The 12,538-nt window shown below is 46.9% G+C and overlaps 1 protein-coding gene across 5 annotated transcripts in view; it reads right to left on the reverse strand.

The window, feature by feature from the left end:
* Nucleotides 1-12,538, reverse strand: part of ITPR2 (inositol 1,4,5-trisphosphate receptor type 2) — a 171,733-nt gene that overhangs the window by 115,093 nt on the left and 44,102 nt on the right. For 4 of the 5 annotated variants that reach the window (XM_068142874.1, XM_068142878.1, XM_068142876.1 and 1 more), the window contains one exon: nt 6,731-6,775. The exons of the other annotated variant lie outside the window; for it this stretch is intronic. In XM_068142874.1, the coding sequence (XP_067998975.1) occupies nt 6,731-6,775 (45 nt within the window). The remainder of the gene's footprint in view (nt 1-6,730; nt 6,776-12,538) is intronic. 5 annotated transcript variants of the gene reach the window in all.

The following is a 12,538-nucleotide window of genomic DNA, read 5'->3' on the forward strand; positions in this document are numbered from 1 at the left end:
CAAAATATTAAACAAAATTGCCCCAAAAAAACTTAACCTGTATGCAAAGATGGAGAAATGGCAGATTTTAAAGTGATTTCCATACACACTCTGGTTCATATAGTCAGGATGAGACCCACACTGGAAGGCAAGCAAACTGTAAGAGAATCTTTTTAAGAGCTAAGTAGGTGTTAGCCAGAGTCTAACACCAAACGAAAATCTACTTCCTACACTTTCAAATTAAATAGAAAACTGGAAAACCAGCTTACAGGTCAAGAAGTCTGTGAAGGGCTGAGGAGCACAGGATAGGTTAAGCCAGGATGCACACTTCTGGGTATTTCTTATCACTTACATTCAAATCCAGCTATGGCTTTTCAGGACACTTCATAATTTTATGCCTTTTGGTTCCCCCCCAGGACTCTGGGAAAAATACAGACCGAAATATGAGGCTGTATTCTATTTTGTGTCATGAAACATCCTCACTCGAAGTGCCTGACCACCCCCAAGGGGTCACTGTGAGCACCTGCAGGGTTCTGTGGTGGGAGGCAAAGGCAAAGTCTCCTGTGCTTCAGTAGTCCATGACCACGTTGTTCAGCCTGCAGTCTGAGGCAGTCTCCACCCTCTCACCAGTCTCCCCAGCAACTGCACAGATGCACTGGAGCAACTTGGCTTGTTAGTCCAAACTCCTGCCAACCAGTCTTAGCATCTGTCAAATCAGACCTAGGAGCTGATTTTTACTCTAAAAAGAAAGTCCCCTTCAACAGAGGGCGAGGCAGTGTCTGCAACACTGCTAACTGCAAGGCAAAGCTCAGCTGAGCAAAATCAGACCTGCACAAGAGCTGTGCAAGAATTCCACACCAGACTCCAGCACAAACTTCAGAGGGCTCCCAGCAATGTTATTTTAGGATCTCAACCTGGATTATAGGTGTTAAGCACTAAAGAACAACCCTCAACTTGACAGCTCTGAAATAACCTACCCAAGAGAGAGCAATGGTGTCACTGCATATGGCCAGACATGGACCACTGTCTGAATTTCTGTCTTAGTGCAGGTGCAAGGTCTGTGAGAGAGAGAACAGACACACATGCACATGGAAAGCTTCTTCTGATGCATAGAAGTCAGCAACAGGCACCAGAATGCACTTCACCTAAGCCATTACTGAATCAGCAGATGAGTGCAGAGGAGTATGCAGAAAGAAGTGAACTTCCACTACCTCCAGTGAATTGGGGTGACGTGATCAGGTCAGGAGGAGCACTGCATTCCATGGCAGATGAAAACAAGGTGGCATTTGCTCAGGTAAGAAACTGGCATATGAGCAGACGGAGCCAGCAAAAACAGATCAAATGAACAGAAGGGAGGATCAGGACTGGAAAGGGACTCAAATGTAGATAGAAGGCAATTCCTAAAGCAACATGAAAAGGAAGTCAGTGAATGGTTTCAGAACTGTTGGTGACATGGCCAGTGACAGCCAAGGAGTGAACTCTTGGCACTTTTTTGAAGTGGGTGAACTGCATGCTCAGAGCACAGGGCAGTGCAAGAACTGCGACTAAAACTATATTAGCAAACAGTAAAGTCACCAAGAAAGGAAAGCACAGCAGCGACAGGCTGAGCAAGTCACACCAGGTACATCTGCAAGGTGCAGAAGGTGGAACCACCTCGCTTTGTTGTGCCCAAGTTAAAATCACTCCCAACAATGAAGCTCACATTCAGCTCCACTTCTGCCTGGCAGGAGCCAGACCTGCACCTTCCAAAAGAATGACCTATTCCAAATTCCAGGTAGAACACAGAGCAGACTCAGCCCCTTCTGCTTAACAGATTATAAGTGTCTGCCCAGCCAGAGGGCTGCTAGCCCCTCACTCTGCAGCAGCAAAGTTCACCATTCACCAGAAACCTGAAGATACCCCTGCCATGGAGCCACTTGCCTGGGAAAGCAAAGGCTGAGAGGTGAAGGCAGGAGTCAGAGCCAGTGCAAACAAACAGCCCTTTTGGTGAGCAGAGAAATACTGACCCAGACTCACAGCAAAGTCCATCATCCTGGGCCAGCAGCACTGCAGTGCATCCCATCGAGTCAAAGAAGTTTAAGAGCCCAGCACAGCCAGCATGCAGTGTTTGCAGTGTGAAGGGCAAATGCAAGGGGAGGCAACTCCCGTCTTGCAATGCCAGACGAAATCTTCAGGTACAGGCAGACTGGTCCTCTTGGGGACTTGTAGTCCAGCAGGTGACAACCCTTCTCACAGGTTGTAGCACAACGTGCTAGTAACATGACCTCTCCCAAACCCCCACTATCCACCCCAGCTGGGCACCACGCTCTAATTCAGGAGATTTCCATGCAGTTTGGCTTAAGGAGGGGCATTCCTCTCAACTGCAAAATGCAATACAGAAACATGACAGAGCTGAAATTCCTTTTCCTTTTAGAAGCCCTATCTACAATTGCAGTTGGTAGACACCTCTTGTGGCACAGACAGGCATGGATAACGCCATGCTCCTGAATGAATGCATTAAGCTGCACTACAGATTTCAGCAGAAATTACATTTAATAGCAGCCAGAGTCCTGAAAATGCCTGTTAAATCCACTGCAATGTGGTATCTCAATGCTAACCCAGTTTAGGAGGCTTGCACAGAGTGGTAATGTGAGCAGAACTCCATAGGTTAGGTGATTTTAAAATCCTCCTTGAAAATAAAGTGGCATACCTGAATGGCCAGGCCTGCTCCTGCTGGTGACAAGCCCTGGCAGCCAGCACAGCAGTTAGCCTCCTCCAGCACCTTGACTCACTTGTGAGTCACCCTGTTTCCAGCACAGACATCACGTTGCAGCTCTGCTGTCAGGAGCCAGACGATCCGCAAGGAAGGAGGCACGGCGCTCGCAGAGCTGATTCAGAGCTGTGTGCACAGCAGGCTGATGTTCCTGTGCTGGCATCTGTGGCCCCCTGATCCCCACAGCCTCCCCACTGCTCTGACTGCTGGCTTCACAGAAGCAGAGGCTCTGCCACTTCAAGGCCATTCCTGTCATTATTCAGACTGTATATTGCCAGGTTAATTCCTAACCAAGGCTTTTTAAAACTCCACAATAAATATCCCAAGATTATTCAGCTTATTTAAACTGCATCACCTGTGTCTCACATTATAACATTTGAATTAAACTTCATTGCTGGAAGGTAAAATAACATTTAGAAAACATTTGATTTACAGTGTTTATCAGAAAAAAAAAAAATAGAATCACCTGGATTGGAAGCAAGACAGAAAACTCTGAACTGTAGACTGGTTTGGAATTCATAAGTATAGATAAACAGAAGTCAAGGGAGATACATCAAACTGTAGCAGTCTATGGTCAAGGGAGGTTCTCCTCCACCTCTGTTCTGCCCCAGTGAGCCCACACCTGGGGTACTGTCTCCAGTTCTGGACCCTCCAGTTCAAGAGCATCTCTCATACGAGGAGAGGCTGAGACATAAGGCTGCTTAGCCTGGAGAAGGGCAGCCCCAGAGGGTATATGATCAATGCTGATCAATAGCTAAAGGGTGGGGGGCAAGAGGATGCAGCCAGACTCTTTTCAGTGATGTCTAGTGGCAGGACAAGGGGCAACCCAGAAGGTTTCATTTAAACATAAAGAAAAAAAATACCTTTGGTGTGAGGGTGCTGAAGCCCTGGAGCAGGCTGCAGAGTCTCCTTCTCTGGAGAGCTTCCAAACCCACCCAGACGTGCAACCTGCTCTAGGCAAACCTGCTTCAGCAGGGGCTTGGACTGCGTGATCTACAGAGGTCCCTTCCAACCCCCCAGTCTGAGATTTTGTGATTCTGTAACTGTCCAACTTCTTTACAAGGAAAATAAGGGTTCCACCTTCTGCACCTTGCAGACGTACCTGGTATGCCTTGCTCAATGCTAAGAAAAACCTCACCAACACAGCCCTGTTTGGAAGCGATAGGGTTAGCACCCTGATGGAAAGGCAGACAAATGGGATCAAGGTACCTACCCAGAGACAGCCCTCTGACACAAAGGGGATTACAAATGGCAGATTCCCAGCTGCTCCTGCCCCTTGCCAGGGCTTACAGCACCCTTCTGAATGCTGGACATTTCTGTGATTAGAAACAATAAACTACTTTCCAGCACAAAATACACCAATCTTTGATTTAATGGGAGCTGTAATACAGAGCACTGCATTATGATGCCCAGCATGGTAGAACCAACCTTGGTAGAGTTAGATAATGATTGGACCTGATGACCTTAAAGGTCTTTTCCAGCCAAAATGATTCCAAGATCTCCTCAGCTTCAAGAGGTGAAGCAGCTTTTTCTTTCTTGATAAGGCCTTTAAACCACAGAAAGGTCTTCCCAACAATAAATAAATCAACCAACCAACCAACCTTCTGGAGTTTAGAAGCGAGAAGGGAAAAAACAAAGCCAGGAGAACATGAATCACCTCATTGTAAGGACAAACTTTACCAGAACTCAGAGCAGCGTTTCACCAGACGGTCTGGCTGCAATCTCAAGCAGCAGCCCTTAAATGTGCAACGAGCTGCAGTCCAAACACAGCTTAACGTTTGGGAACAAAGCTCCAAGTGACATCCAGAAATATTTACGGTCCCTGGAGCCAAAAGCTTGTCAGACTTTCCAGTCACTTGAAGCAAGGCAGAAAAGAGGGACATAGGCAGAACCCAGGTGCCCATGCCCACTGCTGCAACACGGAAAATCCCACTCCAGCTCTGTTGCCCAAGATTCAGTTGCCTAAGCAACTGTGCTCTGGGCTGGTAACCCAAGCAGTGAGCGTGCAGGAGAAGCCCCAGCACACGTTCAGGAGGTGAGGGCTGGCATGATATGCACAGAGGGCTGTGCTGCCTTCCAAACCCCACTGCATTTTAGCCAACAGACCAGCAGAGAAGAGCAAACCACAGGATGCAGGCTCAGCTTTCTCCTTCAGTTGAAAGGACTCAAGATCCCATTGCCCTGCTACCCAGGCTTCAAATTTTGCTGGGGTAGGCGCACTTCCAGGCCCATCTCTAGTGCAGGTTTCCTTCACAGGCAGTACTGCAGAAGGAACTGTTGCAGTCAGGCAGCCAGCTGACAGAAGGAACAGGAGATAAACTCCATAATGCAAAGCCTGTGTGCTCCAGGTTGTGTGTGCCTTGGATGCCAGACTGACAGAGAACTCCAAATGTTGTGAGATTCTTGTACTTGTGAGGGAGAACTCAAAACACTGCATCACGGCAACAGAAATTCCTGCACAGGGATGTGAAGCTGTTTTCCTGGGTTGCTCAAGGCCAGAATGAAGGCTTGAAACAGCCATTGCTGACTCATGCTGTTTCCAGCAAGAATAGGTAAGGACAAAGGACCCAGAGGGGTTTCTACCATGCTAAAAGTACCTGCAGGCTTGGATTTACATGAAGGTATTACCAGGCAGTGTCAGGGGGTCCCGCACAGAGCATTTCTCACTGCAACAAACCAGCACTTCCACCATGACACCAGGTTTGATCATCAGTCAGTTCTGATTAAATTTTCAGTGGAAGTATTTCCCTGATCTGATTTGCCTGGTGTAGGGTTAGGGCCATTGGCTGGGCCACCACAGTAGCTACTGGGGGGTGTGCATCTTTTCACTTTCATTCAACAGGGCACAAGTTTACAAGACTGTGCTACAGACTGAACTGAAATCTCCTAAATAGTGAATGGTGTGGAGATTTGACTGAGAAGTGCCACCATCACCTGCCCTACAGTGTCGATCCAGAAGCATGGATGCAAGAGCAAGAGCCAGAGCCCCAGCACTGCCAGACAAGCACTCTGTTCACTGGAATATTCCAGAATTTATCTCAGTCCTTATTCAAAAGCTCAAACCGCCTCTAGGGCTATTCCAACGCAAAAGAGAAACATATGGTGGCACCTCTGTACCTTCCCAAGAGAGAATGCTCATTTCTCTGCACAGCTCAGCTGGCACTGCTCCGTTACCTTCAGCACTAAACACCAGGCAGGATGGAAAACCACTGCTGCCAACTCCTGCACAAGTCTCCACTTACTGAAATCTCAGTGCTGAAGGCAGGCGATTATGTAACAAACTTGGCTTTCCTTTCACCAGGGACAAAAACTTCTTCCCCATTCAGAGACAAATTGGGAAACATGTCCTCTAAAAGAACAAAAGCCAGAAGGCAAACGGAAAGAAGTGGAACTGAATTTCCTCCAAGAAGGTCTGAGAATTTGCAGTCTCCTTCATCTGAGAGAGGAACGACTCTTGTTCGGGTGATTTGCCTCAGTTACAGTAAGCTTCCCCCAGGGTTTGAATTCCCCTTGCTTCACATGCTATGAACTCCAGCATCTCTGGCCTTGCCTCATTAGTCAGAATCAGCCAGCATGCTTTTTTTTTGCCTCCTAGGCAAAGGGCATAAAGCCTTGGTCCAACCTACCCACACTGCAGACCGGGCAACTCAGAGCCTTGTGAAGATGCCATGTTAGAGCTGCCTGAAGAACAAGTGACAGGGTAAGGAAATGGCCTCAAGCTGCACCAGGAGAGGTTTAGGTTGGATGTTAGTAGAGGCTTCTTCACTGAAAGGTTTCTCAGCCACTGGAACGGGCTTGCCCAGGGAGGTGTCTCAAAGAGGGAGAGCTGTGGTGTTGAGGGACATGGTTTAGCCACAGCCTTGGTAGAGCTAGAGAATGGTTGGACTCAGTGATCTTGAAGGTCTCTTCCAACCAAAACATTTCTGTGATTCTGCATTGGGCTCTATTGGGTTAAGGATACAGCATCTCCCAGATTACGTGAAATGTGAATCCACTTACCAAAGCCTTCCCTTCATAATTACTCTCTGGATAGCATGGGTTAAGCTGGAAAAGAAAAGAGGTCAAATACTATCTCGACAGGTTTTAGACATTTCAGAACTGAGGAAGCAGAAGTGAAGCATTTAGAAGCAGTATGAGAATGAGGGTACAAGAATTCCTGATTCAGTTTCTCACTAACTTAACTGGTTAAGTCACTTTAAAAAAGTGTCTTACAATCAGGCTTGGTCTCAAATAACCAAACCCAAAAAGAGTGATGAAAAAAGCACAGACAGTTGCTAACAGACACCCACATGCACACACACACAACCACTTCCAGGACCGACCTTGGGCAGGTACAGTGAAGCAACAACTATCTTGGCTTTATGTCTGCTGAGGTCTTACAGGAAGGCAGTGAACTCAGAGTAAACACACCTCTGAAACACCGCCACTAGAGACAAGTCTTGAACTACCTTCTGATGCCTTTGACCATTATTAATGGGGACAATATTTTCTGTGCCATACCCAGAGCATCAAGCATTAATTAATGACTAAAGCGGCATGAGAATCTTGGATTAAAGACAGTACACACTAACAAGTGCAAAGCATTACTATTTAACAGTGTTTAATGTGATTTCACTTCAGACAAGAGAAATGTGTAGACTAGAGGATGAGGGATTATGTAGGCAGAGATACTCAAATAAACACAAACACCCACACCCTGGCTGCACATGAAACCTTCCAAGATTCGGCTTACATAATGAAACAGCTTTGCCTCAGTATTTACCGTGCTCCCTGACACAGGATATGCCAGCCCAGCACCGCAAATGCTGAACTGTGGTTATTAGTTATGTAAGGTAATCGAGCTCCTGAGGCAGCGACAGCACGTGTGCATCTCCAGGCAGGCACAGTCACCTTCCTGGCTGGAATTTGGCACTGTGGAAAAGCCAGAACTGAACTGCATGGGGCACGCTGAACCAATCCCAGCAGAACCTTTCAGTATCACATCATCATACGCCTAACATCACACAGGCAACTACTGTGAAGAACTTTTCCTACACAGATAAGGTTTTCATTAACACTGTGTCATTTCTGCCCCTTTACTGGAGAAAAGCCAGCTCCTCTCCACACCATCGCCCTGAGGAAAGGAGAAAACCATTTTGGTATTTCTAAAGTAGCTGAAAATCCCTTTCCTCTGTCATGCCTTGGTGTGCTAACACAGAAATGACCAACAGTTAATTCTCCTGTCTTCAGTGTTTAGCCACTGGGCTACCCTCACAAACCTAACTCTGAGAGCCTGCTTTCCTCCCTGCATTAGGACTCATCCCAAATGCTGCATTTTGCTCCTCCATGGCATTCTCAGAGTCTCCCAGCTCCAACTCCTGCCTCTTTCTGTTACACAACAGCAGCGATGGGAGATGAACACCTAAGAGCAGGCAGCTGGAAGGTACACGTGCAACTCTCCATACAGCTTTGGGCTCTTTCTAAGTTCTCACATCTCTTTCAGCATGGAATTTGTTCACCTGACACCTTAAAGCAATTCCAGTTGCCCACCCTAACAGCCACACTGAGCTCTCTACCTTTGGTCCTCCATCAAGAACAGAGAAAATCATCAGGCAGCTCTCCTTAGTCCCAGCCAGACACAGCAGTCTTCCAGCTCAGAGGCAGAGAAGGTGCAGAAAGGCTAAATTCTACCCTGCCTTCAGATTCTGTGGGCTGTGAGCAATCGGGAGGAGATCTGGGTCACCTCAGGTTTGCTACCAGACAGCACTGAGGACTCGGTCTGCACACAAACAAAGCTACAATGCTCAAAGGGCCTGAGTGAAGGCAGGTGTCTACCCTGCAAGAATTTGACCTTGAATTGTGTTGTTCTTCAGCTGCTTGCTTCCACTTCGATGATGCTTTTAAAGAACATACAGCATCAACAGGTGAAACTAAGAAAAGGTCTCTCCTGCGACACTGCTTGCCCACGTTACAATGGCTAACAGATGTCCTCGCATCTCCAAAAAAGTTCAGACTGAGGCCAAGGGAGACAGAAGGCTCACATGAAAACTTTAAGCACATCCCTAATGTTTCTTCTTGTCCCACTCTAACAGAAATAATAAACCCAAAAAGATGTTCAGAGAAAGAGTGGAGATGCTGACCTTAAGTCACAAACATGATGCGATGCTGGTTTAGGGCTGATGCTCATGGCCCCATTTTCAGCTGTGCTGAGCAGCTGCTGCTTCAGCTTTGATTTCAGCTGAGGTGGTTGGTGCTGAGCATCTCTGAAAGTCAGACTGTTAGCTGTTATCCCACACTGTATTCTCCAGGTAGAGGCATAAATCACACAGGGCTGTATGTCGTATCAGACCTGTCTGGAGCCCCTTTCAACATCCAAGTATGGCAGGATGAGCTAAGTGACAGTCTTACCACTCCAAAATCTAAGGCTCTTCCTGATTTATGCAAGATCACTTCCACCTTCTTCAACAGGACTCCAAAACAAAAGAATCATTGAAAATAACAGCATTAAGTTTTTTTCCTTGTTGCTAATGAAATCAAGTAGAATTCTTTGCAGATGTTTAGAAAGTAAGACTATGATGCTAATTGTGAGAAGTTTCTGCTCAAGACATTCTCCTCAGGAGATTCACCCATGCTCAAGCCTAACATACTGAGACCCTTAAGATATAACTGGCTTTAATTCTATTCTTAGGCATTTTCCCGTGGCAAGATATCCTCTACCATCCAACACCTGAATTCTGAACCTCAGTCCATACTCTGGGCAGCCTGGCATTTCATCTTCATATTGAATGCTGCTTTCCTGTACAGAGGAACTCACAGAAAGTACACAAGCAGGATATTTTTGGACACTTAAGGAGGAGAGAGAGAGCGAGCAGTTTGGAGAAAGAAACACTCATGTTGATCTTAATCAAATTTTGTTCACTAGGTAAAGGATATTTAAAACAACTTGTCAGGGAAAGAACTAGACTGCAAAATTTCAGCTAAGTGAGCATTTTAATGCCTTGGTTAAAACCTGCATTTATGAAGGGAACCCTGGCAGCCAAAAGACTAAAAGGATCTGATTCAATACATGTAACCAGTTTCTATCTAATCTGATAATCACAGAAACATTCAGGTTGGAAAAGACCCTCAGGATCACCAAGTCCAACCCATGACCCTACTCTGCAAGGTTCACCCCTAAACCATAGCCCCAAGCACCACATCCAAATGACCTCTAAACACATCCAGGGTTGGCGACTCCAGCCCCTCCCTGGATAACCAGCCTGGTAACACCTTACCCCATCAACAAGGGCAAGTGCTTCAGGATTAAAAAGCCAGTGTAAAAAAGAAAAAAATCCATTTCTCAAATCTTTCATCTTCACTGGGCTTTCTTTGCTAATATCCTACCGATTAGCTTTCACTAAATCCAAAGGGCTTTGGCACAATTTCAAAGACTGCAGTGGCATCCACAGAACTTTTGCCGTTTTATTACCCTGCCAGAGAAAGGCTGGCTCGGACTCCCCTTAGCACACTCCAGTCAGCACCAGCACAAGGCTCCTGACCAGCATCACTGGAGGGAAGTTTAAAAATCTTCAAAGGCCCTTCAGCTCAGGATTGCCTTTTGCTGCTGTTTTGCTGATGAATGGTGCTGATGACAGGCAGCGTAAGGGCACAGGGACAGCAAGCCCTGCCTGGGAGGAACTGATACCAGACTAACCCAGGAGCATTTAGGGATCTGGAATCCTCACAAAGTGTGTCCATTGTGTACACCAAGAATTATCAACTGTGTAAATAATAAGAGGTTGTACCTGTGAGCTTGAGAAAGAAGTTAGGAGCAGCAAACTGGTTCAGCTTGTCTCTTCAGCCGTGTCAGACAGCCTAAAGAACATGCACAAAGAAGCGCATCTAAAGGCCACAGGGAGTATGGCCCAAACCAACAGGGGACCCCCACAGTACATAATGGGCACAGATACAGGAGTTTACCTATGTAAGGAATTCCATGAGGCAACATGAATGTACCAGAGCAGTGATAATGATGACTGAGACGCAAGCAGACATGGACTGAGCCTTGCTGGCTTTGGCTCATTCGGGTGGAGCGATCCCAAAAGTGTCCAGCGCAGAAATACAGAGAGGCTGCTTCCCAGCACCTCGCTGGGCTGAGGGACTTTTCTTGCCCTGTTCAGTAACAGAGCCACCTGTTAGCCAAAACCAGCGAGGAGCAGCAGCTCTGACACCTTCCTGCCCCAGGTATTTGCCCTTGCCGTAAGAAAACCAAAACAACAGCAGTGAAGCCACCAAACCAACAACCCCCACAGCATAAAAATCCCCAACTCAAAACAAAAACAGGGGGAAGCCTCCTAAACCTCCACCCAAAAATACAGAGGCACAAATATAACTGAATAGAAGCTTAAGTAATCTAGAAATACTAAAGCAAAAATCCAATGCACTAAAGATCAGAGCACACATCTGTATGGGCTGCTTTGAACCACACCAAAGTGCAGTACCAGCAGATTATGGATGTTTAATAACAGAAGCAGGCCTTATGATGACCTAAAGAGAGCGACTGCTGCAGCAGTGGCTCCACACTTCCCCTCCTCTAAAGCTCCTGTGCACACAAACAGGACCCAAATGCAGGCAGGACTGGAAAAGCCAAGCCGAGCACAGAGCACTGCTGCAAACCGGCTGGCTGTGGGACACCGTCCTTCTGCCAAGATCTCTGGAGGTATTTGCAGGCAGATGCATGCCAATGCAGTTCCTAACTACCACTCAAGCCAAAACAAGGCAGGCCAAGAACCTGAGCTGCAGTACCAAGGTTCTTAAAACCCCTGGAGAATCTAGCTCTGGATTTTGCTAAATAGACAGTAAATGCTCTCACTCTGAAGCAACACATTTAGGTCTATGGAACCAGTCAGACTGGCTCTGTAAATCAGTAACCCACACTCCTCCTCCACTCTCTGGACCTCTTCCACATCTTCACATGTAGCTGTAAACCAGCTTTCACTCCTCACAGTGCTTTAAACAAACCCACACTTCTAGGAGACAAAAGAACAGAAGTAGAGCTTATGGTGCCCAGTTCACCCTGCCACCTTGGCAAGGCCTATTTCTTGCAAGAACCTGTAATCACCAAGCCCAACAGACAAACTAATCCGAATGCTGTGTTAGCATTTCCAGGAGTGGCTGGGAAAGCAGCACTCGGAAGATTCCGAAGCAGGCTGCAGGTAGGGGGGTCCAGCAGCATCACAAGGAGCCCAGGAGCGAGCGACGCTCCGGGTGAATGCTGCCATCTGCTGGGCCCTTCGCCCATTGCAAATTGGTGTCCTGGAGCAAAGCATGTCCCAGTCAAGCGAGGCCATCTTTACCGAGCTCTCTGCCACCACCGAGCGTTCACCACGCTGCTTTCCTCCTCTGCATGAGCTATATGATCAGTAGGTTAATAAATCGTTCCACAAAGGCTTGCTTCCATGTGACCCTAACTAATTACACTGATCCCTCTTTGCTTGCTGAACACAAAAGTTCACAGTCAGTAATCAAAAACTGGATATGGAAGGGCTTCAAACTGCGACCTTCAAGCATTCAACTGCCTCAACAAAACATCCTGTGCTGCACTTGAGTCTCCACAGCAGTTTACGCAAGTGAAAAAGAAGTACATAGAAGTCCAGAGAAAACTTCTCCAGGGCTCCAAGGGGTTAATCCTGCTTTAGAGCTTCAAGTTTAAGAACTCATTTCTCTTTCACATTTCTTTTAATCTGACCTAAATCTGAGGATACTATTGCTCTCATAAACCTGCAGTTTTCATTCAAACCTCATGAAATGCTTTGTTTTCTATTCTTGTGGCAGCCAGCCCCCACTTCT

Source organism: Melanerpes formicivorus, unplaced genomic scaffold, assembly GCF_026170545.1.
Source record: "Melanerpes formicivorus ecotype bairdi unplaced genomic scaffold, bMelFor1.0.p_v2 SCAF_8, whole genome shotgun sequence".
Lineage (NCBI taxonomy): Eukaryota > Metazoa > Chordata > Aves > Piciformes > Picidae > Melanerpes > Melanerpes formicivorus.